Source organism: Onychostoma macrolepis, chromosome 24 (genome assembly GCF_012432095.1).
Source record: "Onychostoma macrolepis isolate SWU-2019 chromosome 24, ASM1243209v1, whole genome shotgun sequence".
In the NCBI taxonomy this organism is placed as follows: domain Eukaryota; kingdom Metazoa; phylum Chordata; class Actinopteri; order Cypriniformes; family Cyprinidae; genus Onychostoma; species Onychostoma macrolepis.
The window spans coordinates 3,837,455-3,865,120 of NC_081178.1; the positions used below are offsets into that span (position 1 = coordinate 3,837,455).

The following is a 27,666-nucleotide window of genomic DNA, read 5'->3' on the forward strand; positions in this document are numbered from 1 at the left end:
GTGCGTTTTGTTATTATGGTTTCAGCACATGTGGGGGCATTAGGGTAACTGCAGCTTGTCATGAACAACCAACCCGTTTTAACTTTTATTCATAATTTGAAAAGAGTTTTCGAAATTGAATAGAAGGGGATAACAGATTTCGGTAACCTTTATTAATGCCTTGTCGGATTTGGTGACCCTGCTGTATATCTGCAGACTAAAATGCTTTCTAAAACATAAAATGATGCATGGGATTATGAGTTTTCCACAGCATAAAATGAAAAACAAAAACAAAAAACTTTGTTTTGTGAGCAGAAGTCTTCAATGTCCCCAAAAAGCTCTTTATTTTACAGTCACTAAACATTAATAGTACAAAAATAACACAGTGCATGAAATCCAAGGAAAAATGCCATAGTAATTAGGGATGCATCATGTCAGGATCATAAAATATTCTCCAGATGAGTGTGAGATATTGTCAGCCCTCCTCAGGTCTCCATATCTGGGATCTTCAGTTGAGTTTTGAGGTTTTTGTCCAGCAGCATTAAACTCTGTACCGCCAAACTCCTGCAGTCTGCGTCACAATCATTCTCTGCCACATCTGCACATAATAAGACATTTATGAATAACATATACATATTCAAACACATACAGAGTCGAAGAAGCACTGTCTACCTGCTAGCCAGGCTCTGGTCTCCATCAGGTCATCGCCGAGTTCTGTGAGTAAGTTCTCAGCAGGCATGCTCAGAAACACAGAACAGACAGCAAACATAACACCCCTCCGCACCATCCTACAGTTAAAGCCAGAGAGAGAGCATTAGATGCAGGCATGTAATATAATGCATCCTAGAACACAAACTTACTGGTCAGTGTGGAAGCGCACGGTCCAAACAAAATCCAGCAGAGCTCGGCCCATCTGAGACACAACCTGAGCAAAAACATCAGTGATTATATGAAGTGTGCATCACTCCTAATAGGGCTGCACCATTTGGGGAATAAATCAAATTGTAATTTTTCTTAAAATGCAATTTCAAATTTCAGGTTTGCTGTGCTTGTTTGTAGAGATGCCAAATGTTTGTGATTATATATCAATATGACTATAAAATAATAATAATTATAAATAATATCATTTCTAAATAAAAATATAGAAAGGCAAGGCAAGGCAAGTTTATTTATATAGTGCATTTCATACACAGTGGTAGTTCAAAGTGCTTTACATAAAAGGAATTGAAATAGTCAATAAAAAAAATAACAATAAAAACAAGGAATTTTTTAAATGATATAAAAAAAAATTTTGCAGACTTGAAATGCAATAAAAAACTTCCAGCTTTGCTGACCTTGTTTGCAGGGCTGCACAATTTGGCCAAAATTTTGTGAATAATACACTGTGTGCAGAATTATTAGGCAAGTTGATATTATGGTCATATTTTTTTGCCAAGAAATTTTACCAATTCCAAACCACATCAATCTTAATAACTACTATGGATTTTGTATTTAATCATTTCTAAGTTATATATAATTGTCCATGAAGGCTGAAAGTCAAAAACTCCTTATTTCAGGTGTGCAGAATTATTAGGCAGGTTTTCTTTTACAGATAAAATGAGCCAAAAAAGAGATTGAACTCAAAGTAAAAAAAAATTCTAAAACTTACTGCCAGATTCTGGAAGATAAATTCTTCAAACAGTGGTACAAGAGGATGTGATGCTGGTCATTCAAGAGTCACTCAACTTATCTGTCCATAAAGCCTATACAAAATCAGTCTTCATGTATTTCACAACACTTCAGCATGTTATTCATATTAAGTGAGGGTTATTTTTTAGCATTTTTTACCCAAGCAAGGTCTCTGAGAACCTGACACATTGCACTTCTGGAGACTCCAGGAAGGTTGCAGTTCTGGAAAATGGTGGCGCTGGAGACTAAATGATTCCTGATGGTTTCTCACCTAATTCTTCACCTTAATTCTTAATTCTTGTGCAGTTAACGTGTCTTTTCTTCTCCACCTGTTTTTTCTGACCCTGCTGACCCAATGAGCATTTCGCCGCCCAATGGTCAAGCCTTAACTTTGCTAATTCTATTATTGAATTAGTATTGCATCCTTCTCATGGGCATTTAATTATTTAATTTTTTTTTTACTTTGAGTTCAATCTCTTTTTTGGCTCATTTTATCTGTAAAAGAAAACCTGCCTAATAATTCAGCACACCTGAAATAAGGAGTTTTTGACTTTCAGCCTTCATGGACAATTATATATACAGTGAGGAAAATAAGTATTTGAACACCCTGCTATTTTGCAAGTTCTCCCACTTAGAAATCATGGAGGGGTCTGAAATTGTCATCGTAGGTGCATGTCCACTGTGAGAGACATAATCTAAAAAAAAAAATCCAGAAATCACAATGTATGATTTTTTAACTATTTATTTGTATGATACAGCTGCAAATAAGTATTTGAACACCTGTCTATCAGCTAGAATTCTGACCCTCAAAGACCTGTTAGTCTGCCTTTAAAATGTCCACCTCCACTCCATTTATTATCCTAAATTAGATGCACCTGTTTGAGGTCGTTAGCTGCATAAAGACACCTGTCCACCCCATACAATCAGTAAGAATCCAACTACTAACATGGCCAAGACCAAAGACATTAGAAACAAAATTGTACACCTCCACAAGGCTGGAAAGGGCTACGGGGAAATTGCCAAGCAGCTTGTTGAAAAAAGGTCCACTGTTGGAGCAATCATTAGAAAATGAAAGAAGCTAAACATGACTGTCAATCTCCCTCGGACTGTGGCTCCATGCAAGATCTCACCTCGTGGGGTCTCAATGATCCTAAGAAAGGTGAGAAATCAGCCCAGAACTACACGGGAGGAGCTGGTCAATGACCTGAAAAGAGCTGGGACCACCGTTTCCAAGGTTACTGTGGCCGAGCCAGTCTCCAGACCTAAACCCAATAGAGAATCTTTGGAGGGAGCTCAAACTCCGTGTTTCTCAGCGACAGGCCAGAAACCTGACTGATCTAGAGAAGATCTGTGTGGAGGAGTGGGCCAAAATCCCTCCTGCAGTGTGTGCAAACCTGGTGAAAAACTACAGGAAACGTTTGACCTCTGTAATTGCAAACAAAGGCTACTGTACCAAATATTAACATTGATTTTCTCAGGTGTTCAAATACTTATTTGCAGCTGTATCATACAAATAAATAGTTAGAAAATCATACATTGTGATTTCTGGATTTTTTTTTTTAGATTATGTCTCTCACAGTGGACATGCACCTACGATGACAATTTCAGACCCCTCCATGATTTCTAAGTGGAGAACTTGCAAAATAGCAGGGTGTTCAAATACTTATTTTCCTCACTGTAACTTAGAAATGATTAAATACAAAATCAATAGTAGTTATTAAGATTGATGTGGTTTGGAATTGGTAAAATTTTCTTGGCAAAAAAATATGACCATAATATCAACTTGCCTAATAATTCTGCACACAGTGTATATCAATACGGCTATAAAATAATAATAATTATTATTATTATTATTACTAAATAAAAATCAAAGTAAAAACAAAATAAGAAATATTACCGTACTATTGTAATATTTCACGGTTAATTAACATGGAGTAATTAAGAAAAAAAAAAACATTAAAAAAAAATGCAATTGCGATTTAAAATGCAATAACATATTCCTCCCTTTACTGTGCTTGTTTGTAGGACTGCAAAATTTGGCAAAAATTTGTGATTGTACATCAATATGGCTATAAAATAATTATAAGAAGAAGAAAAACAAAAATAAATATTATTATTATGATTATTATTATTGATGATTATAAAACTTCTCTGAATAAAAACAAAATAAGAAAAATTACTTTCTAATATTTCACTGTAAAATAAATAGTATTTAATAATAATAATATAACAACAATAATCATTTTATTTTACATTATAACGTTAAAATTACAATACTGATTTTAATCTTAATTTCTCAGTTTTCAAACTTGCTCTTCTATTTGCATTAATAAAAAAGCTAAATTACTGCATTTATTTCCAAAATGATAACTGGATGCTTATGTGTAACATACTGCAGCATGTTAAATTCTGCATAGATTATGTAATGCATATTGTGTTTGTGTATGCTTGTACCGGTGCATTGATGGCCAGGTGCATGAGCAGCCCAAGTGTGTGCAGCAGCCTTCCCAGCACCAGGTGATCACTCCCCAGAAGGTCAAAGGTCACCTGCGGCCTATAACAAAACATGAAATCACTGCAATAATGTAATACGAGCTAAAGAAATTAATTGTGCGCATGCAAACAGACCTGTCATAGCTCCTGAGCAGTGGGAAGAAGAAAAATCCAGCGACCGGAGCGTAACGGTTGGGAACAGCTTTAACGGATTGAGTCCCACCCTGAACGAAATGAATTAGACACCAATATTAAACATCATTTCATTGTTAATGTGTAAAATGCACCTTTGTGAGGGTGTCTCACTTTGCTAATTCGCCTGGTTTTGCTCTGGATTCGTTTTTCTACAATCTGCCTCCAGTGTGTGATGTCATCACATTGCTCCTGAGGCGTCACTGCACTGATTGGCTGAGCTCCAGTGTGCTTATTTGTGATTGGCTCAGACAGCTCCTGGGCAGAGAGAGCAAGGACCTGGAATAGTAGAAGTAATAGATTAGTGGTTGAGAAGTCACATGGCGTCATACGATCCTTCAGGAATGATTCTAATATGCCGATTTGCTGCTCAAGAAAATTTCAGATTATTATCAATGTTAAAAACAGTTTTGCAGCTTAATAATTTTGTGGAAAACATGAAATTTTTTCAGGATTCTTTACATTGGTCTGACCTCCAGAATGTCCAGTCTCTGTCTCAAGTTGAAGTTGAGAGAGTAGAACTCTGTCGTCCAATAATCTACAACCTACAGAGGAAAAAAAGCAGTCACTTCCATGTGCTTCTGTGTAGAGCTGAGCGTGTTTGTATTCATCTGTCTGATGTCTCACCGGTTTGACGTCTGTAACAGTGAGGGCCACCATGGCGTTCTGCCGGAGCATGTGGAAGTGAGGTGTGTTGTATCTGTCCTCCAGGTGGAGCAACACTTTACTGAACTGAACACTCACCTGTGATGCACACACAAACTAATGAGTCATTGTGACATATGCAAGAGTTTTAGGCATTAAAAGTCTGCTGCGATGACCTCTGACCTCTTGTGTGGCCTTCACATTCTTCCTAAGAAGAGCTTCTGCCACTTGCAGACTGAGTTCAACCCTTTCAGCATCATCAGATGACATTAATGCTGCAAACAGAGAACTGGTCAATTCAATAACCTGAGAAAATGATCTCGGATAAAACCTGAACTGCAACTAGACAGTTTAAGATCTCTGACTGCAGGGTTATTATCCTCAACTAATACTAAAACTATTAAAACTGAAAGAATATGTAAATATTACATGAAAAACTGATATATAATTATAGGTATAAAGGTGAAATGAAAGTTTAAGCTGAAGCGTTAAAATTGCTGGAAACTGGAAATAAAATAAATAAAATTTAAAACTGAACTAACACTAAAATAATAAATTATATATATTTAAAAAAAATTAAAAATAATATATATATATATAAACAAAATTAAACCTAACTTGTTAAAGAAAACTTATTAAAATGACAAATGCACATAAAATTTACTAAAAACTGAAAATATAAAAAATGAAAGCTACTTCAAAATATATATATATAAAAAACTATAATAGTAGGTAAATAATACTAAAATAACACTGGTTGACTGTAGATCACCTTCCAGACAGTCTCTGACATAATGGGGTGGCGCTGATTTCTTCTTCTCCTGATCAGCTGACATGTCATATGGAGTCAGATCATCATCGCTTAGAGAACAGAGATGTTATTTCAAGAGAAATGTTATTAGCGAGTAACATCACTGAACTTATAGTACTCATGTGTGTTTATGACAGTGTAGATGTACCTGTCCAGTTCAGAATCACTCCCGCGACCAGCCTCAGACTCCGCTGACTGACCTGCTGAACCCTCAGCTTTAGACTCGGCTTGAAGACTGAAACAAAAAGAAGTCACAGAGGTGTCGCATAGAGCTAATTTTCATTTTAAAATAAGTTCAAAATTGCATGGTAATTGCTGGTTCAAAATTGCAAGGTGATTTTCTCAATATTTTGATTTTTTTGCACCCTTAGATTCCAGATTTTCAAATAGTTGTATCTCAGCCAGATATTGTCCGATCCTAACAAACCATACATCAATGGAAAGCTTATTTATTTATTCGATGTTCGAAAAATTTACACTTAAGACTGGTTTTGTCGTCCAGGGTCACATATGTACTTTAGTTCCGCTCACTTCACAAAAAAATCCTTTAAATTAAAAGGTATTCAGAACAGGAATGAAAAATAATAGTAAAAAAAAAAAAAAAAATTATAGAGGCATTCCTTATAATTAACATTCACTATAAATGCCAAGTCTAAACAAATTTAGTTAAAGTGAATGTGGGAAATGTGCTATACAAATAAACTTTCATTCTGTATGAATCCAGATGTTTTCCTTGCATTATATAAGTTGCTTTTGAATATAAGCTGCAGCATGTTTCAATTGATTAAAAAAAACGTAAACAATACAGTAAACAAAATACTGATGTGAAGTGTGCATTTTTACCTGGTGGAGGTATCAGGCTGGTGTTGTTCATCATCCTCAACAGATGGAGACTCCATTAATGACTTCAGCTCTCTGATCTCCTCATCTGGCTCATACTGACACATAAAACAGCTTCATTAGCATCGAAAGAGTCAAGGACTGAAATACATATCACAAGTTCACAGTTGTAGTAATAGAAATGTGATGGGCACATCTGAAACTTTGCTAGTTTCAAATGCAAGATGCTTTCAGGTTTGGTAAGGATCAGTAACAAGAGGTTTTCATCGTAAAGAACAATGTGTAAAAGTCCAAATGGCTCACCTGGAATTTTAATTGTGATCCTGGTGTGTCTAATTTCTGACTGAGACACTCGCCCACGACCATTCCCATCCGACGAATACGCTCAATATTGCTGTCCAGGCGGCACTGGACACCTCCCAGCATGCACTGCAGCATCTCTGTTGGACAGAAAACCTCATAACACACCAGAAAACTGCAGCTGTACATAAAAAATGCATTTGAATGCATGTGTGTGCATTACCATGTCGCAGTTCTTGTATTTCAGAATGGTGGAGTAAAGCCACACACAGCAGTAGAACTTTACTGACGTACAGCTGCTGTTCCACAGACGTGTGTTTCACGGCACTGCTGTTACACCACACCTGACACACACTCCGAAGGACCTACACACACCAGTTAGAACTTCTCTTAAACAACTTATTTTGCATGACTTTTTAGAACAAATATAGGACTAACACAACAGAGCATCATCGTACCTGTTTAAGCAGCGTCCTGCGCTCTAAATTCAGAGCCAAATAACCAAGAACAGACTTTAACAACGGAGTCTGAATTTAAGGAGAAACAGGAAGAAAAAAAAATTTAATTAAATTGATCAAACGTGACAATAAAGACATTTATAATGTTCAATTTCAAATAAATAATATTCTTTTGAACTTTCTATTCATCAAAGATTCCTGGTCGTTTCCAAAACTAAGATATTATGTTTTAATAAAGGATTTAAAATTAACAATCTTTTTTGATGTAAATATTTTTTTGTTGTTGTTTTTATTAACAGTTGTTGTTGATATTTGCATCTTTTATTTCACTACTCACTGGATGCTGGTACTGCTGCAATAACAGTTTATGGGTGAGAACAAACTGAGCTTTCTTATTGGTCACCACTAGGTTTCCCATCAGCCTGGACACAGCAGCTGCCCTGAAACACAAACTCGCGTTAGAGTCGACTAACAACTCATTCATTAAGAATTCATTACTGTTAATTAACCTCCTCTCTTACCCGCTGAGGCTGCGCATGAGTCCCGTGATGACACACTCTGTGCATCTTTCTGGGACCTTCTCCAGCAGTCTCTGCGTCACACGCTGCCACAGCGGGTCCACACAGGTCAGGGATGAGAGCCGGGGTGCCAGGGTCTCAAAAATCTGAGCTACACACACATACACACAGACCCTAATGCAGCAAACAGGTTGCAATCAGTGAAAAAATAAAACTACATTAGTAACTTAAAAATTAAACTTACAGCTGTATCCCTGGATACACACTTTTCCCAACACTTGAGCCACAAACCCAAGAGAGCAGTCCTGTCCCGCTATACCAGAGAGATACACATGAGCGAGACAAAAAGAAAAGACAGATGCACACCAAATATGCATTCAATTATTAAAATGTGAGCATTGCAATATCTGCAATGACACTTTAAAATATGCAGTGGTTGCAGTAACGCTTTACATATGCGGTGGTTGCAATTATGCATTAAAATATGAAGTGGATGCAATGATGCTTTAAGCATGTGCTTTATTCCTTTATTTACAAGTATTTCCACCCTGAACGTGTGTGATACCTCTGAGAGCGTGGCATGTCTTCTGCAGTGTGTCCAGTATGCTGGCGGCCAGCAGTGGGTAGTACTGCTGTGGAAGGAAGGCGTCAGGTGTGTTTGCATGCAGATGGTTGCAGGTAATGGAGGGTAAAGCTGCAAGGTGGCCGATGACAGTCTCTCTTAGCTGTGGAGAGTCTGAACAGGCTCCGCCCACCTCACATCTGGACCACAACAACACCTGGAGACGACCAGCAGAGAGGAACTTCTCCAGTACAGACGCACATCGCACCAGACCCGCACTCTCTCTGTGTGTAAAAGAGACACAACACGTCAATACTCTAGATAGATAGATAGATAGATAGATAGATAGATAGATAGTGATTTCATACCCTGTGGAGCTGATGGTGTCCAGCAGAAGCAGCAGTGTTTGGTCCGGTGGACCCTTGAGGAACATCTCATCCCAGAGCTTCTTGATCTCCTCATCTTCACACCACCTGCTGAACCAGTGCGCGCTCAGCAGCACCTGGATAGCGTGAGTGTAGTGAGGGCGCGTGAACTCGCCGTCCTCCAGGTTGCGCGTGAGTGTGCGCAGCGCGTGCATGATCTCTGCGGAGTCTCGTGAGGTGGAGAGAGTCCTCAAGCAGGAGCCCACCTCGGTACCAGCAGAGCCCATGACGTCACGGAACTGATGCTTGGCTGAAGATTCAGTTTAATGCAGCATCACTTTTGCAAGATAATAAATAAAATATCAGTGCATGCATTGGAAGTTGGACGAAGGCTGGACCATTTCCTGATCATATGAACCTCTATGTTATATGTGACCCTGGACAACAAAACCAGTCATAAGGGTCAATTTTTTTAAATTAAGATTTACCTGAAAGCTGAATTGACATATTGAATTGATGCTGAAAGCTTCCCATTGATGTATGGTTTGTTAGATCGGACAATATTTGGCTGAGATCAATCTGAGGGTGCAAAAAAATTTAAATATTGAGAAAATCGCCTTTAAAGTCGTCCAAATGAAGTCCTTAGCAATGCATATTACTAATCAAAAATTAAGTTTTGATATATTTACGGTAGGAAATTGACAAAATATCTTCATGGAACATGATCTTTACTTAATGTCCTAATGATTTTTTACAGAAAATAAAAATCTATAATTTTGGCTATTGCTACAAATATACCCGTGGCTACTTATGACTGGTTTTGTGGTCCAGGGTCACATATAATCTTTTAAATGAATGCAGAAGATGCAGTTGTTGACTTACAGTAACGGATTAGAGCTGCAGAACTGCAACACCTCATGGGATAACTATATATACCCTATATGAATACCATAATGTTAATATGTTTATAGCTATATAGTAAACATACTTGCCAATTTAAATTGGTTATAGTTTAAGTCATTCCGTTATATTAAATCATGAAATATCTGGCAGCATCAGTCGTGTTGACATAACTCCATGTGATTGCGCTCTTATACCTGTCCGTGTAGAAGCAGATCGTCAGAACAAAGGTTCCTATCGGTAACTCAGTTCCATAACGGCTCACCAGATGGCGCTACATGATGCGTAAACCCTCTTAGGCTTGTTGTATTTGTTCATTAATTTATTATCAAGTTCATCAATAATAAGTTGATAAAAACTGAATAGTATTTTAAAATAATTGCTTTTTATTTCTACATGTGAACAAACAGCATAAATATTGATATTTACATCTGTACGATTTACTGAAACATTAACTGCTATATGCACTACATATGTATTTTATGATGGGTAACAGCATTTAGTTAATAATAGGACTGAATTAAACAGAACCCATGTGACTAAGCCACTGATCAGTATTATTTTAAGTAAACTTGTCTGCTAATTCACCTTAATTTTAATGTATTAATGGGTGCGAGCATTTGTAACTTGAATGGGCGAGACTTCCGGTGCCATGCTCTTCCAGTTACTTTACTTGTACAAAAACAGCCCATCATGCTGCTTGATATTTGCAAAATTATATTTGTTGTAATATTGTTTTAATTTATTATCATAAACACACTGATGTGTGTCGCAAACAGTTTTCTGTTTATGGCACTTTATTTTGCAAAATAAGGTGGATAAATAACATAGGCCAAGGGTTAACAGGGTTGGATTTCAATTATTGCATAGGCTTCTTAAAATGTCTTTCCATTTTATTTTCACATTTATTTATTTGCTGTACAATCTCAAAAAAAGTACATGGATGTGTAGAAAAGGCCCAGTGTCTCTCTGATAATGTTAAACAGTGATGCATAAAAAAGAAACATCCACAAAGAACTTATTTGCACTTAATTTATTGGTGACTAATTTTATTTTCACTTTTCTTTTAACCTTCATACAATTATTTGAAAATCTATAAGACCCCGAACAGTAAAAGATACATCTTATGGGGGCATCTTCAAAAGAAAGCAAAACATTCAACAGAAGACAATACTGATATCTTTCATTTATACAGTAACCTTAACAATTAGAGTAAACATTTTTTTTTTTTTTACAATTGTATCCTTCATTAAGAGGAGTCCTTTTTTTGTTTTATTTTTTACATGTATTTATAACTATTATTAGTCTTTTAAAGTCTAAGTGGCAAGCAGAACTCCTAAGCGGTGAAATGTTGTCTTTGGACACTGAAAATGTGTGTTGACATATTTTAAATCATATACAACAGCTGTTTAACATCAGACAGATCAAGAGCAGTAGATTCAGGTCTTCCCTTATTAAGAAACGAGACAGCCGCGTATTCAAAAGTTTACAGAAGCAGCGTTCCCGCGCTTTAAGGTCCATCAGTATCATTACAGTAGCTTTAAAACAGCCATACAGAAGTGACAGCAGCGGAATCATCTTCAAATGTTCTCCAGCATTGTCTTGTAAGAAAAACTGATAGGATGGGTCTTGAAAACCAGAATGCGCGAGGCAGAGAAGAGGGAAAATAAAAATGTAAACTGCAGCGTGCTTTTCCACAATCCAAAAAGAGGCAATAAGAAGGATTAGGTCTAATCTTTCATTTAAACTCATTTAAATCTCTCCACTGGATTTTCTGGAGGAAAAAAGTGAAAAATCAAACATGCTTGTCCCCGAAGAGCGGGAAGTACATCCATAATGGCGCGCTGGAACAGACGAAAAGAGACCGGTCGAGTGGAAGACAAAACGAAAGGGAATCTTAATTCCATTTGTCCATAAAAATACGATTCCAAGAACGAAAGATACAAACGTTCCAGATCGATATTTACATCAGATTTCACCAGAGAGAGACGGAAAGAGTTTTGAAAAGCAGAAAGAAGCAAAAGTTCTTTTTTCCCGTGTTTGTTAACGGTTAGAATTCCATTAAGTGCTTCAGTGTCCGCTCCGCTTCTTTTTCCCGCCAAAGTTGATAGAACAACTTCACCTCATTTTCTTTCAAACAATTTAAATAGCAAACAATATTATCTCAAAATAAAATTAATCAGAGTGCAATGAACATTTCCAGTGAGATTTAAAGAGTCATCTGTACAGAAAATCAAAGTCTTTTGGAAAGAATCCAGGACAGGAGGCGGTTGACGAATATCCTCAGCAAGAAATCGCACAGGATCTTTTACCTTACCCACAATGCAACACTGCAAACTCCCTTGGTGGGCATCGGCCTCCCTTGATCCTCTGCGTTCCGCATCATCGTAATAAATAAGAAATTTAAAGAAAAAACGCAAGTGAAAACAGCACTAACATTCTGCAAAAACTCGTTTACGAGCTAATCGTACGCACACGCTCAACCCTCAGGTCAGCAAATATCCTTCACATGGGCTAACGGTGTGACTGCTTAAACCAGACTTACTGGTAACTTAAAACAAACTAGATTCTTACCCTGAAATTCAATCTATGAATTGTGAACACATATACAGAGGGAATGGGCACCTCAATCCCAAAACATAGGGAAGTCACAGGAACCGAAGGACAGGGCCGTTCACACACACACACACACACACACACACACACACAGAAACTCATTCAACTAACAGTGCTCTGTATTATTAAATCATTTGATCAAAATAATGATTGGATTCTTCACATCATCTGCAAGTCTGTTCTGTATGCCTCTCGCCTCCCGTTTCAGTTCATAAATCAGGTAGGGTCGTCAATGGTGATTATTTGACCTCCAGGATGGAGGGGTTGGACTCCATGATGGCGACGATGATGCGGTCGATGTAGTCCTGCAGGCGGAAGTTGATCTCCTCCTGTTTGTGGATGGCCTCCATCAGCTGTACACAAACACGCATGGTCACAAAGCGTTCATATTAATAGCGTACATAAGCATAAGAGTGTGATATAGACCTCAGCGCGGGAGACGTTGTTGATCTCGGCGGCGAGCGACTCTGAGAGAGACTCTGTAAAAAGACTCTTTGCTCCCTGGATGCTCAGATTAATGATCTGACCGTTCAGCTCGTCGTTCTGCTCCTTCAGACTGCGGTTGTCCTGCACAGAGAGGGAACCACAACATAGATATTTGACCTCTTTTACCAGTTTGAGTCTTGGTTGTTATCTGTTCAGTCTATGTTGACTAATTTGAGTTTGTTTACCTGTTTGAGACTTCTGGGTTTGTGTTTACCAGTTTGAGCCTGATTTTATCAGTCTTTGTTAACCAGTTTAAGTCTTGGGTCAGTCTTTACCTGTTTTTTAGTCTGTGTTGACTAATTAGCGAACACATTCTGTTAACGGTTTGAGTCTTTTGGGCTTGTTTACCAGTTTGAGTCTTGGGTGTGTAGTTATCTGTTTGTTTTTTTGTTTGTTTGAGTCTGTGTTTACTAATTTGAATCTGTTTATGTTATTTTGGTTTGTGTTTACCCTTTTTGAGTCTGTGTTAACTAGTCTGAGTTTACCAGTGTAATTCCTGGGTTAAGGCTTTACCTGTTATTCAGTCTATGTTGACTAATTTGAGTCTGTTTACCTGGTTGAGTCTTCTGGGTTTGTGTGTACAAGTTTGAGACTGTTTTTAGCAGTCTGTTTAGCAGTTTGAGTCCTGCGTCAGTCTTTACCTGTTTTTCAGTCTGTGTTGACTAATTTAAGTCTGTTTAACTGTTTGAGTCTTTTGGGTTTGTGTTTATCAGTTTGAGACTGTTTTTACCAGTCTGTTTAGCAGTTTGAGTCCTGCGTCAGTCTTTTCCTGTTTTTTAGTATGTGTTGACTAATTAGCCAACAAAGTCTGTTTGTATTAACCAGTCTGAGTTTACCAGTTTAAGTCCTGGGTTGGTCTTTACTTGTTTTTGAGTCTTTTAGGTTTGCATTTACCAGTTTGAGTCTGGTTTTTACCAGTCTGAGCTGACCAGTTTGAGACTTCTGTCTGTCTTTACCTGTTCTTTTTAGTCTGTGTTGACTAATTTGAGTCGTTTGTGTTTGTGCTTTTACTCTAAGTTCACCAGTTTGAGTCTATTTACCACTTTGGGTCTTGGGTCAGTCTCTACCAGTTTTATAGTCTGTGTTGACTAATTTGAGTCAGTTTACCTGTTTGAGCATTGGGTCAGTCTTTACATGTTTTCTGTCTGTGTGGATTCATTTGAGTCTGTGTACCTGGTTTTAAGTCTATGTTGATCAGTTTGAGTCTTTGGGGTTCATGTTTACCTGTTTTAAGACTTTGTTGACTAGTATGAATCTCAGTCTCGGATCAGTCTTTACCTGTTTTTTTGTAAGTCTTTGTTGACATTTAAGTCTCTGTTTAAGTTTGCTACCTGTTTGGATCAGTATTTACCTACTGTGCTTACCTGTGTGAGTCTATGTTGACCAGTTCGAGTCCACATTTAAGTCTGTTTTAACCAGTTTGGGCCTGTGGTTTACCTTTTTGTGTCCGTTTACCTGTTTGAATTTTTTGGGGTTTGTGTTTACCTGTTTTAGTAAGAGTTCACCTTTTTTGTATGTGTAAACCATTTTGAGTCAGTTTACGTTTAAATCTTTCGGGCCTGTTGTTGTCATTTTTTAGTCTGTTGACCAGTCTGATTCTGCATTTAAGTCTGTTTGAGTCTGGGTTCATCTGTTTTAACCAGTTTTTAAACAAACCTTTTTTTTCTTTTTTTGAAAAATGTGTTTTTCTTGTTTGAAATTGCGTTTTACCATTTTGAGTCTGTGCTTCAGTCTGTGTTGACCAGTTTAAGTCACTTCTTACCAGTTTGAGTGCATTTGTACCTGTTTGAGTCTGCGTATCTCCTGCTCCAGTTCGTTCTCTCTCATGTGAGTGTTGTATTCCTGCAGGCCGGAGCTGGCCGATCGGCCTCTTCTCGCTTCAGTCTCCAACTTAAACAGCTGCAGGTGTTCCAGCTGCTTTCTTAAGTCCTCTATCAACTACACACACAGAGAAGCCATTAACAGCCATGGCTGTGATGAACAACCATGTGACCGCACCTATAAAGACAAACAGAAGACATCTCACCCCCTGAGTGCACTCCTTCTCTTTATGGTTTGTGTGACGTTCATGGCTCAGTTTGTCGGCCATTTTCCTGCGAGATTCGATTTCTTCGTTCAGTCGATCTGTGACGTCATCTACCTCATCCTGAAGTTTCCTCTTTTCCTGAAAAAAATTACTCCATCTTAGACATCATTCGGACTTTATTTTGGACATTCAGCAACAACAACAACAACAAAAAAAAGAGTAACAAGCGACTAAAACAATGAATCAACAATGTAAAAATAGGTTTGATGGTCATTAACTCTTCTTAATTCACTCAGCATTGGTAGATGTGACAAACAGGTCACATTAGACTCTGTATGTGATCTACAGACGCGTATGAGACTCAGCGTGTGTTGGTACCTCCTCCAGTCTCTCGATGTTGGCTCTCAGACAGGGAACACATGACCTCAGCTCACTGTTCTCCTCATCCAACTGATGCAACCTGAACACACGCGGGCACACAGACAAAAATGCACCATGATATTTTCTTTTGGGGCAGAGCGCACAATGAAAACATTCAAACACAATACTGGGTGAGAGAAAACAAAAGTCATGTTAACACAGCCGGATTATATTAAACGTTGAGCCAAGTAATCTCAGAGCTACTTCAAACCAAACCAATCAAATTGAATTTATGCTGTTCTCCACTAGATGGCAGATGGCAAACACATCTTATCCTCAAGCAGAAGAGTTGGACAAAATAACAGGAACCATTAAAGCGGTCTTGAATTTGTTCAGCTGTAGGATTATTTTAAGTATTATTTATATACCGTTTATCAACATTTTGAATTGGCTTTTATTTTTATATTTCCAGTTTATGTTTTAATGTTATAGTTTTTAAAAATATTTCTATGTAGCTTTAATTTATATTTATTCCAACTTTAGATTTAGTCATTTTATTACTTTAACTAAACTTACTTTATTTCACTTAGTTGCCAAAGCAACATTTCAAAATGTTAAAAGTTAAAAAAAATATATATATTTCAGCTTTGTGTAAATTAAAAACCATGTTATTTATTATTTTACATGTTATTTAGAAAGCATTATTTGTTTTAGTTAACAATAACAACACTATAATCATCCAGGAATAGATGAACAGTGAGAAACAGTGGTTGTTGCATGTGATGCATATGTCTTCATATTTCTCTACTATTATAAGACTCTGAAGAGACATTACCTGAGCTAATGACTTTCTCAGGAGGACTGCTAATAAAATTACACCTACCCAAATGTGCTTAACGGTATGTGGTGCAAGACTTATGAAATGCACAGCCGATGAACAGGCAAGTCTCTGAATTCATTTGATCTTGTAAATGTTTCGCAATTTAAACATTGTTTTTTGCAATAAAACTGAATGTTGTTGTTTCAAATTGTGCAAAAAGTAACATGATATACCTGGATAATATAAATGAAGATTTATCAAAATTAAAAGAAAAAGATAATCTTGGAATCATCAGTTAAAATGGGTCAAACATTACTAACCCACCAGTAACATTTTTCTGCATGCTTTATATTCCCAATATAAAGCTGGTATTGCATATTAAAAATCTAGAATATTTAATTGAATAAATATTTTTCTGGGACAAATGTAATTTTAATTATTTCAATTATAAATTCTTTATCATTTTTGTGGCAGGAAAAGTGCGAATCTAGCAGAAAAAAATCTTGTTGTTAAACCCTGATAAGTCTGTTGCAATTTTGTCCAAACTAGATATAAATAAAACATGTTGGTTGCTCACAGCAAATTTTCTCAAAATCCCATTTTACATGATTCATTAAAGATGTATTGTGTCTGCCCTCACCTGGCCTGGAGGTTCTCGATCTCCAGGTCTCTCTCTCGCTGGAGTTTGTTCAGAGCATCTCTGTGTTTACGTGTGTGCAAGAGTAAGTTCTCCTCCGCGTGCAGCTCCTGTTCCTTTAGCTGTTCCTCCAGAGCGTTTGCGCGGTGGACGAGAGTGAGGTTCTCCTGCCGCAGGCGCGCATGCTGCTCTTCGCTCTCCAACGAGTCCTTCTCCAGCTCGCACACGCGCTTCTCCAACAGCAGCACCTGCAGGACAGAAACAGCCTTCGTTACTCATTCACAAAACATCAGTTTTTCTATTATGTCCATGTCATGTTGTCTGTTACAATCGGATGAGAACAAAACCGGAACTGAACTGAGTTGCTTTATGAGTGAATAACGTAATGTTTTTTTTTTTTATTATTCGTTTTAAACTGAATATAGTTGTTGCAAATTTTGCTGATTTAAATGTCACAAAGGTAACATGATCTAGCTGGATAACAAATGAAAGTGTCAAAACTGAATCATCTTGGAATCATCTGTTGAAATAGATCAAAATTCCACCAGTAACGTTTTGCTTTGAATGTCAACATTCCAACAAAAGTGTCTTTATGAATTTAAACTGTCACTGCATACTAAAAACCTAGTTTTATTTTAATTTGATAAACATGTTACAAAAATAATGTATCATGTTTGATGCACAGAAACTGAGAATGTAGCAGAAAAAAAATTTGCAACATCAACACTTATTGAACTGAATTAAATCAACATTGAACTGACTTAAATTTAAATTCTGCTGCGATTATTGAACTCGTCTTATATTTGTAGCATCATTATTGATTCTGTTATTTTCCTGTTTATTACTGTGAAACTGCTTTGAAATTATCTGTTCTGTATATAGAGATACATAAAGTTGAAAAAATATTGTAGCATGGTAATATTAACATTTTAAACTACTTTTTGCCATTTGATGACAAAACTAACAACCTAATCCACATCAAATGCACCATTTCAACCAGTTTGACAAAATTTCCATATTAGCTTCTGAACCTTGTCTGTGATGTCACGATCCGCAAGGTCCAAAATGTCTTGAGTCAGATCTCCCATGACATCCAGAGTGCCAGACTGCTGCAAGTGTCTGAAAAACACACAAACATTTCAACATGTTCCCTGCTGAACCGTAAACCAGCATGAATATCCATGCTGGTCCAGCCTGTTTTTTATTCTTGCTGGTGGTCCAGCAAACCAAGAACACTGCAAAAAATGATGTTCCTCCTCAGTATTTTGTCTTGGTTTATAAACATTCTTGACTGAAGATACATTTACTTGAATTAAGTCTTATTCATTTTGCAAGCAAAAAAAGATGTAAGTCTTGTTTTCTGAAAAATTTATCAAAACTTAAGTGAGCAGAAAAAGCATCCAAAATGACACGAAATGCCACAAAAGGTCTCCACTGTCATTTTGTCCTTATAAAACTAGTATTTGGTGCATTGAGAGGGAGGATCTCACCTTGCTGCTTTCTTACTGGACAGCCTCTTGCTGGAACTATATAAAAAGAGAAAAAACAGGAAACGAGTCAGGAAGAGAGAGCAGGAAACGAGGAAAAATTCTCTTTCCATCCGTGACCTGTGAACCGCAGGTCAAAAAACACCAAGCGAAGCGCTAAAGTTTGGGGCCGTCAGCTCTTTCTCAGGTTGAAGGCTGAATCAATGCTCTTCTTTCAATGGTAATGACCTCATGGCACACACAAATAAACACACTGTATTTATGGAGGTGTAACATGGATGCGTGAAAAGAGATTCTGTTCCTGTTCTGTCCCAGAGAAACGGCTTTGTGTATTCTATTCATAGTCAAAAAAAAAGACCCTCATCAATGTTCCCTACTGCCACTTAAGACGAGCCAGGATTTTCCATGATCTTTTAAACAAAATACCATATTTTAAGATATTAACTTAATTTAAAGTTGGAGAAATCGTGTTTCCAAATTTCGGAAAAGGCTCTTTGTCTTTCTTGGTTTTGGAAAAACTGACCAATGCAACATAACATTTAAGATTTTATGCAAACTCAGGTAGAATGTTAGCACAATGTTGTACACTTCTTAAACGTACAGTACAACGAAAGCTCAAGTCATTCCAAACCCATAGGTTTTAACTTTATGACTTTTCTACTTTTATGCTACTAGACTTTATGACTTTTATGCTATATTCCAAGTCTTCTAAAGTCATACGATAGACCAAATAAGACCAAACATTTACTGAAAAACATCCCCATTCACCATAGCTCTCAAATCTCAATTGTGAAATCTATACATCCATTGGTCAATGAATGCTGTCATTTTATTACATGTCCCTGTGTTGTACAGAAGAAAGTCATATAGGTAAGCAAATGAAGACAGCATTGATATTTTTAAGTGAACTGTCTCTTTAAGAGACTTGTTTACCTGTGAGTTCTAAGCTATCAACACTACTTGTGTTTATATTATGTAACCTGTATTATATTGGTAAAATTTATCTCAAAAGCACTAAAAGTCTATTGTGCATGCATCAAATACACACAACACCACAGCATCAACAGCAGAGCATCTATGTTCACCACAAACTTCACCTACAGAAATGTACAAACACTGAGCCTTCACATCAAAACCAACACGAGTCATGCAACACTGTACAGATGTCTGCATGTTCATGAAGCACACACATGCAGACGGTGAGTGTGTTGTGTGTACAGTGGTCAAACTCAACACACACGCACGCGGGGGGAGGCGTGCAAATGCTGCAGGCGTGTTACCTATTCATCTCTAGAAACTGCAGTCGCGTGGACAGATCCTCCAGACGACTGATCTGCTTATGACAGTGAGTGCAGAAAAACTCCAGCGCCTCCGACTGAAGGAAACTCTGGAAACTAGCAGGAAAAGAACTGGGGCTGAGAAGACCAGAGGAGAGGAGAAACAAGAGGAGAGGATACAACGGGGAAAATGAAAGAGCAGAGGAGAAATAAGCAGGGAAATTGAGTAGGAAAGAGGAGAAATTAAGAGAAATCGGTAGAGGAGAAATGATGAGAAATGGGGGAAGGAAGGGAGAAATGAGGAAAGAAGAAAAGATACAACAGGAGAAATCAGTAGGGGAGAGGAGAAATAAGGAGAAATTACAGGAGAGACGAGGAGAAATAAGGAGAAAAGAGCAGAGAAGAAAAGAGCAGAATTGAGGAGAAATAAGGAAAGAAGAAAGTATGACAATAGAAATGAGGAGATAAGAAATAAGGAAAGGAGAAATGAAGAGAAATCAGTAGAATAGAGGACAAACAAGGAGAAATGAGCAGAGGAGAGGAGAAATAAGGAGATAGAAGATACAACAGGAGAAATGAGGAGAGAGGATAAGAAACAACGGTAGAAATGAGGAGAGGAGAAATAAGGAGACAAGAAGATATGACAGGAAAAGAGAGGAGAAGACACGACAGGGGGAATGAGTAGGAGAGAAGAAAAAATTAGGAGAAATTGGTAGAAGAGGGGAGAAAAGAGCAGAGGAGAGGAGAAAAGAGAATATTCAACAGGAGAGAGGAGAAATGAGGAGAAAATAAGGAGAAATAGGTAGAGTAGAAGAGAAATGATAAGCCGAGCAAAAGGAGAAATGAGGAGAGATGAAGAGATAATACAGGAGAAATGAGCAGGAGAGAGGAGAAATTAGGAGAAAAGAACATGAGAAAGGAGGAGAAATGAGTAGAGGAGAAGAGAAATGAAGAGAGAAGGCATGACAGGAGAAAGGAGTAGAAGATAAATCAGTAGAAATGATCAGAGGAGTGTCGATATAAGCAGGGGAGTACAGAAATGAGGAGAGAGAAGATATAACAGGAGAAATCAGGAGAATGGAGAATATAAAACAGGAGACATTAGTAGATGATAAATAAGGCAAAAGTAGCAGAGAAGAGGAGAAATGAAGAGAGAAATGAGCAGGGGTAGGAGAAGAAGAAATCAGGAGAGAGGAGAAGACGCGACGGGAGAAATAAATACAAAAATAAATCAGAAGAAATGAGTAGAGAGATTAGGAGAGAGGAGCAGATATAATGGGAGATTTGAGTAGAGGAGAAATGAGGAGTGTGTGAGCGTTCAGTGAGAGGATGAGCAGAGGGAGGGAGAGAGCGAGGGACATTCAATTGAGAAAGTGAAGGACGGAGGAGGATCTACACAGAGGTGAGCACTACAGTGCAGGAGCAGTGTGTGTGTTTATTTCAACAGGTTTAACAGTGTGTTGTGTTTCCGTGCTCTCTTCTCTAGTGCCTAGGTGTGTGCTGGATCACATACGCCTGACAACACCAGCAGTGCAGTTAAACAATAACCACAACAACTCGACCTTTACTCGCTGATCATAATACCTCACTAGAGAATTAATAGAGCTGTCAGAAGGACATCATGGCGGTTTATCTTTTACCACATACACACACTGCTCAGAGGGATCATAACATCTCAATCTGTCTTACAGACACACGCACGTTTTGTTTTGTTTTGTCTATCACACACAGTTTGTAAATGAGACTGTCGTCTGTGGTCAGGAAGTCACTCTACGAGGTCTCATTATGCACATGACCTTCGGTGCTGCGCTGACTCACTTTCTCTTTCCCACTGTGTGGTATCTAGAAATAGTGTATTTCTATTTGTGCCAAGCTGCTCATTCAGTACAGCCCAGATAAACATTTACAGTGCCTATGTTTATACTTTCCAAGTTTAGCTCGGGATAAAGAATAATGGCACACTGTGTTCTATATATGGAATGTATAAGCTATACAATACTTAAGCAGTATGAGAACGTTTCTATCCGCTATTTGTAGGATATGTTTGTTTTACCTAGGCGATAGCAGCATCAGTGGGCGGGGCAGTGGGCTGTCTGGGTGTGGCTCTGTAGTTCCCTCCCCTCTGGTCCCGCCCTCCATCCACCTGATTGGTCAGCAGCAGGTCTGACGTGTTGTTACTCTCACCGAAATCCTCAAAGTGCTCCTCCTCTCCTCCAATCACGGCCACGAGGGTGTGGCCATTCAAATCAGAGCCCAGTGTGAACCTATAACAGAAACACATAGAATATAATGGGTTATCTACCCACTGATTGGGTTAATTTAATGCTGCAGAAAATACCAGGCTAATATAATCATTTTCTTTTTAGTGTGGTTTCTATCATTGAAACAATGGTGAAAGTTTGTAGCAAATTAATACATTAAAATACATTTTTAGTTTTGTGGCCATAAATCTAAAAATGAATCTCAAAAGTTTGGAGTCTGTAGGGTTTTTAAATGTTTTTAAAAGGTCTCTATGCTTACCAAGGCTGCATTTATTTGATCAAAAATACAGTAAAAACAGTAATATTGTAGAATATTATTACTATTTAAAATAACTATTTTAACGTATTTTAAAATTTAACTTATTCCTGTGATCAAAGCTGCATTTTCAGCATTATAACTCCAGTCTTGTAACATAATCCTTCAGAAATAATTTTAATATGCTGCTCAAGAAACATTTACTAGTATTTTCAGTGCTGAAAACAGTTTCATATTTTTGTGGAAACTGATACAAATGTTTTTTTTCCAGGATTTTTATTTTTATTTTTTTCAATGAACAAAATTCAAAAGAACAGCATTTATTTGAAATAGAAATATTTTGTAACATTACAAATGATTTTACTGCCACTTTTGATCAATTTAATGCATCCTTGCTAAATCTCTTTTTTTTAACAAGTAGATATTGTTTTAATAATATTTATCACATATTTATAGTCTCTCTGATAGCTTTACAATTTCAACTGATTGATTGTTTGATCAAAGTCTGCTTTTTTTTATTCTTATTATAAAAATATGAAACAACTTCCTTAAAAAACATCCTTATGTGTTTTTGTGTGGGAGGCAGAACTTGAACAGTTTGTCTTGAGGATGATAATCTGATAATTCACTTTAATCCCTCAGCAGCCCTAAAAACGTCTGAAGAATTCCAGATGGATTAAACAAAGAACAGCACAAAAACTAAATAATCCACAAAAAAAACAGCACAATGTCAGTGTTTTCAGAAGTGCTCATGAAGATGAACAGACAGTGATTATGAGCAGGTCAGGTGAAAACTTAACATTAATGATGAAAAACATCACAAAAGTTCCAGTTTATTAACAGCTGATTGGATCACTGGTTTCCTGACAGACGGGCCAGTGTATGCGCTTGATTGGTGAACTCCGTGACCACACTTTTAAAGCACTTTTAATGCATTAATTACATTACCGCTCAAAAGTTTAGGGTCAGAATTTTTTTTTTGTTCTTTTATTTAGCAAAGACACACTAAATTGATCAAAAGTAACAGTAAAGACATTTGTTACAAAAGATTTCTACTTCTAATAAATGCTGTTGTTTTGAACTTTTTATACATCAAACAAAATCATTAAAAATGTATCAGTTTCCACAAAAATACGAAACAGCTCAATTGATTTCAACATCATAATTTTCTTGAGCAGCAAATCAGCATATTAAAACGACTTCTGAAGGATCATGTGACACTGAAGACTGGAGTAATGATGCTGAAAATTCAGCTTTGTCATTATAGAAATAAAATGCATCTTAAAATATATATATATATTCAAATACAAAAAAGTTATTTTAAATCATAATAATATTTCTGTATTTTACTGTTTTTATATCAAATAAATGCAGCCTTGGTGAGAATTATTTCAAAAGTATTAACAAATTGTACCCATCACAAACTTTTGAACGGTGTAAAATAAGGACAACCTAAGACCTAAGTATTTACATGCACACAATAAAAAAAAAAACTTAGACAAATGACCAAGAAAACTGTTACTGATTAAACCGATTTCTATTGTTATTTTATATTCGACATAACAAAAACACACAAAACCCTCAAACACTCACCCTCGTTTCACTAGAACATTGCGGTTGGTCACGCAAAGCACGCGTGACGGTGGCGACCGCATCTTAAAGCGATTCGGCCGTTCTTTGGCGATCCGGAGCAACTGGGCACACAGCGTGTCACACAGTGCAAACCAAACTCCCACGACCGATAATAAACAATGCTTACTCAGAACGAACTAGCCTAAACTACATGAGGTAACATGTAGAGTTTAATCTGCCGGACATTCCTGCCAGACGTTTGTGACTCTGTAAATCTGAATCAATCTCCTGTGCAAGCAAAGTTCCATATGCTTAAACCGTACAGCTGGGTGGCGATGTGTGTGCGTCTTAATCTGATTTAGAGCTCAGTAACGGTGACCCAGTGTGTGTGCTAGCATGCTCTATAATCAGTTTAATCTCCGTATGCATGAACTTATGTTGTCCAACTGACACTCAAACACATATTGAACACAGACAGACGTTGCATTAATAATGCAACAAAATTGACTGAATAAACCTTGTAAGTTAGTTTAACTAAGACTAGTCTGAGGGATCTGAATGAACCCTAAATGCCAAGTACTGATATCTGAGTCCAGAAGTCAAAGATCCAGAGAAAAATCTGCAAGTTATCATAAAATTGCATTTTCCGTAATTTAGAATGTGAGTTTCGGGAAGGTCAGTGTTGGCGAGACGGCGTGACCCTGACACAGCAGGAATGCTCAATCAAGAGAAACACACGAGGGCTGAGAGCCAGGATATTTTACAATGACAGAAGCGAGTAAGAGCGAGAGAAACGGACCCTAGAGAGTGAAAGATGGATAAAATCTGGGCTGCAGGAAGGCAGAAAGAGCAAACTCCACACTTCCTGCAACTGGACGACAGGAAAATAAAGACTGACACCGATAACACGGGAAACAGGAACACCTCGGTCAGCTGAGCTGATGTTAGCAGCTTTTGGAAAATAAGAAACTCTAGTCAGCAGATTCTTGCGTAAACACAAATAGACTTTCTTATGTACAACAGCGCACAACAACACTGCACACTTGCTGCACAAAATTCAGGACAAATACAATCATAAAGAATTATCAAAAAATTGCTTTTGTGGAAGTTAGGAAGTTAAAGACCAGAAAGTGTTTTTCCAGAGAACACTGAGTCCTAAGCTGATACATTGTATCAGGAAGTTGTTTTATTTTGTGAGATTATTGCTGATACATTCAAGGCTACTGAAACAACAGTTTACAAGGTCAATGGTCAGCATTAGACATGAGGTCATCACATTTCTGCAGTGTTCTTTTAGCATTTGTTATATATATATATATATATATATATATATATAGTGCTGTCAATCGATTAAAAAATTTAAATCACGTTAATCACAGTCATGGGCTGTGATTAATCATGATTAATCACAAGTTTAAAATACTTGGATTTACCTGTAAATGTGTTGAAATAAAGAAATGCATGACAAACTAGTTTAAGGAAACAGAACCTTTCACACTTCCGCCAGGTATAAGACAATCCTTATTAATCTTATCATTATTCTTTTGTTTTTATTCAGCCATTATCAGCCTTTACACTGGCAATAAAACGTTTACCAAGCCACATCGCTTCAATCCCAGTATACATTTACCCAACTATTATCAAAAGCATTTCTAAATAAATACAAAAAAGAAAAAATTTCTTACGACCTTACATTAAGTATTATGACAAAATGTATTATGAAGAAGATTTGGACCTGTTCTGCAGCTGCATTAGAGCTAATATTAGCATCATGCTTTATAAGACAATTTATGATATTAATAGTACACTTTTACTCAGAACTCACTTCAAACCACCATCGAGTGTTTGTAATAACTTCCTTTACGATCACATGTGTAATTTGGTCGTTTACTGTTGTTAAAATATGCTATTTATAGCCTTTTATGTCGCTGCACAAATTAGCATTTCAGATGTACACATTCATTTCAAGAAAATCACATACAGACCATATCCTATCGTAATCGTGTGCTTATTATCTTATATAATCTATAGTGGCTGTTGTATATATATATATATATATATATATATATATATATATATATATATATATACACACATACACACACACACACACACCGTACTATTATAGTCTTTTTTATTATTTTAAATTAGCTTTTGTTTTTATACTTTTATTTTAATTCTGTTGTGTGTAATTCTATTTTGGTATACGTTTATAATATGAATTAGATTTTATTTCCATTTAGCTTTAATTTCAATCAAGTTTTAGTTTTAGAACTTCTTCAACTTAAGCTTATGTCTTAAACATTTCTACTTTTCATTTAAGCTTTTGAAGTTTCAGCTTTATTTTAAATAATTGCAATGATTTTTAATAGTTTTGGTTAAAGGAATAGTTCACCCAAAACATACATTTGCTGAAAACTCACCCTCAGGCCATACAAGACATAGATGAGTTTGTTTTTGTTTTTCATGTGAACAGATTTGGAGAAATTTAGCATTCCATCACTTTCTCACCAATGGATCCTCTGCAGTGAATGGGTGCCGTCAGAATGAGAGTCCAAACAGCTGATAAAAACATCACAATAATCCACACCACTTCAGTCCATTGATTGTGAAGCAAAAAACTGCATATTTGTAAGAAACAAATCATCAAGTCGCTTTAACAGTTGCCTCTGGCCAGAAGTTCATAACCCTTAATAATGCTTCCTCCAGTGAAAAAAGTCCATCACAATCCACAAACACATTTGTTTTGAATTGCTTCGGACTGTTTTCACTTGTAAACGTGCTTGATCTGTGTATATTTCTCTCATGATTCAGACAAGACAACTTTTTCAATGGAGAAAGCAATATTATGGATTGGCCAGAAGCAATGGTTGTTTTTGATCATAAGACATTAATTGATGGACTGGAGTGGTGTGGATTACTTGTGGATTATACTCTCATTCTGTCGGCACCCATTTACTTCAAAGGATCCATTGGTGAGCAAGTGATGGAATGATACATTTCTCCAAATCTGTTAAGAGGAAGAAATAAACATCTGCATTTTGAATGGCCTGAGCGTGAGTAAATTTCAGATTTTTATTTTTGGGTGTGCTATTGCTTTAACAACAACACTGCATTTATGGCACGAGTTCAGGTGATTTACGAACCAGTCTCTTTGGGCATGTTATTTGACACCTGTGCATTGGTGTGTTACCTGTTGCGATCGTCTCCATCCGTGAGTGTGTTTTCAATGCCGCTGTCGGTCTCCACATCCTCATGGAGTTCTGGATGGACCAGAGCCGTCGTGTCCTCGTCCGTGAATGTTTCGCACTCACTGTAGGCGCTCTCCGACCCGAGATAGGCGCTGTCTGAGACCTCCGCCTGCTGCACACACACACACACACACACACACACACACACACACACACACACACACACAGACACACACACAGACACACACACACACACCGTACTATTATAGTCTTTTTATTATTTTAAATTAGCTTTTGTTTTTATACTTTTATTTTAATTCTGTTGTGTGTAATTCTATTTTGGTATCGTTTATAATATGAATTAGATTTTATTTCCATTTAGCTTTAATTTCAATCAAGTTTTAGTTTTAGAACTTCTTCAACTTAAGCTTATGTCTTAAACATTTCTACTTTTCATTTAAGCTTTTGAAGTTTCAGCTTTATTTTAAATAATTGCAATGATTTTTAATAGTTTTGGTTAAAGGAATAGTTCACCCAAAACATACATTTGCTGAAAACTCACCCTCAGGCCATACAAGACATAGATGAGTTTGTTTTGGTTTTTCATGTGAACAGATTTGGAGAAATTTAGCATTCCATCACTTTCTCACCAATGGATCCTCTGCAGTGAATGGGTGCCGTCAGAATGAGAGTCCAAACAGCTGATAAAAACATCACAATAATCCACACCACTTCAGTCCATTGATTGTGAAGCAAAAAACTGCATATTTGTAAGAAACAAATCATCAAGTCGCTTTAACAGTTGCCTCTGGCCAGAAGTTCATAACCCTTAATAATGCTTCCTCCAGTGAAAAAAGTCCATCACAATCCACAAACACATTTGTTTTGAATTGCTTCGACTGTTTTCACTTGTAAACGTCTTGATCTGTGTATATTTCTCTCATGA

The 27,666-nt window shown here is 37.0% G+C and overlaps 2 protein-coding genes across 3 annotated transcripts in view; both read right to left on the reverse strand.

Annotated features, from left to right (window-relative positions):
* Nucleotides 1-130: 130 nt before the first annotated feature.
* Nucleotides 131-9,931, reverse strand: telo2 (TEL2, telomere maintenance 2, homolog (S. cerevisiae)). 2 transcript variants are annotated; one of them, XM_058766142.1, is made up of 21 exons: nucleotides 9,714-9,931; nucleotides 8,835-9,141; nucleotides 8,470-8,750; nucleotides 8,149-8,217; nucleotides 7,908-8,055; nucleotides 7,724-7,826; nucleotides 7,387-7,455; nucleotides 7,152-7,293; nucleotides 6,932-7,068; nucleotides 6,632-6,726; nucleotides 5,937-6,023; nucleotides 5,750-5,838; nucleotides 5,161-5,252; nucleotides 4,960-5,076; nucleotides 4,806-4,877; nucleotides 4,447-4,611; nucleotides 4,276-4,364; nucleotides 4,102-4,201; nucleotides 840-904; nucleotides 652-767; nucleotides 131-577 (listed from the first exon to the last, which is right to left on the reverse strand). In XM_058766142.1, exons 1-21 carry the CDS (start codon nucleotides 9,748-9,750, stop codon nucleotides 465-467), a joined length of 2,493 nt encoding a protein of 830 aa, XP_058622125.1. In that variant the 5' UTR covers nucleotides 9,751-9,931; the 3' UTR covers nucleotides 131-464. The 2 variants fall into 2 exon arrangements, with proteins under 2 accessions (XP_058622125.1, XP_058622126.1); XM_058766143.1 differs by having other exon boundaries at nucleotides 8,835-9,168.
* An 818-nt stretch (nucleotides 9,932-10,749) lies between these two features.
* Nucleotides 10,750-27,666, reverse strand: part of rab11fip3 (RAB11 family interacting protein 3 (class II)) — a 32,534-nt gene continuing 15,617 nt past the window's right edge. Inside the window, 10 exon segments of the mRNA XM_058765484.1 lie at nucleotides 10,750-12,700; nucleotides 12,774-12,914; nucleotides 14,616-14,771; nucleotides 14,860-14,997; nucleotides 15,238-15,319; nucleotides 16,680-16,924; nucleotides 17,708-17,795; nucleotides 18,167-18,202; nucleotides 21,494-21,579; nucleotides 21,581-21,704. Of these exon segments, the coding sequence (XP_058621467.1) occupies nucleotides 12,587-12,700; nucleotides 12,774-12,914; nucleotides 14,616-14,771; nucleotides 14,860-14,997; nucleotides 15,238-15,319; nucleotides 16,680-16,924; nucleotides 17,708-17,795; nucleotides 18,167-18,202; nucleotides 21,494-21,579; nucleotides 21,581-21,704 (1,210 nt within the window). The 3' untranslated portion in view covers nucleotides 10,750-12,586.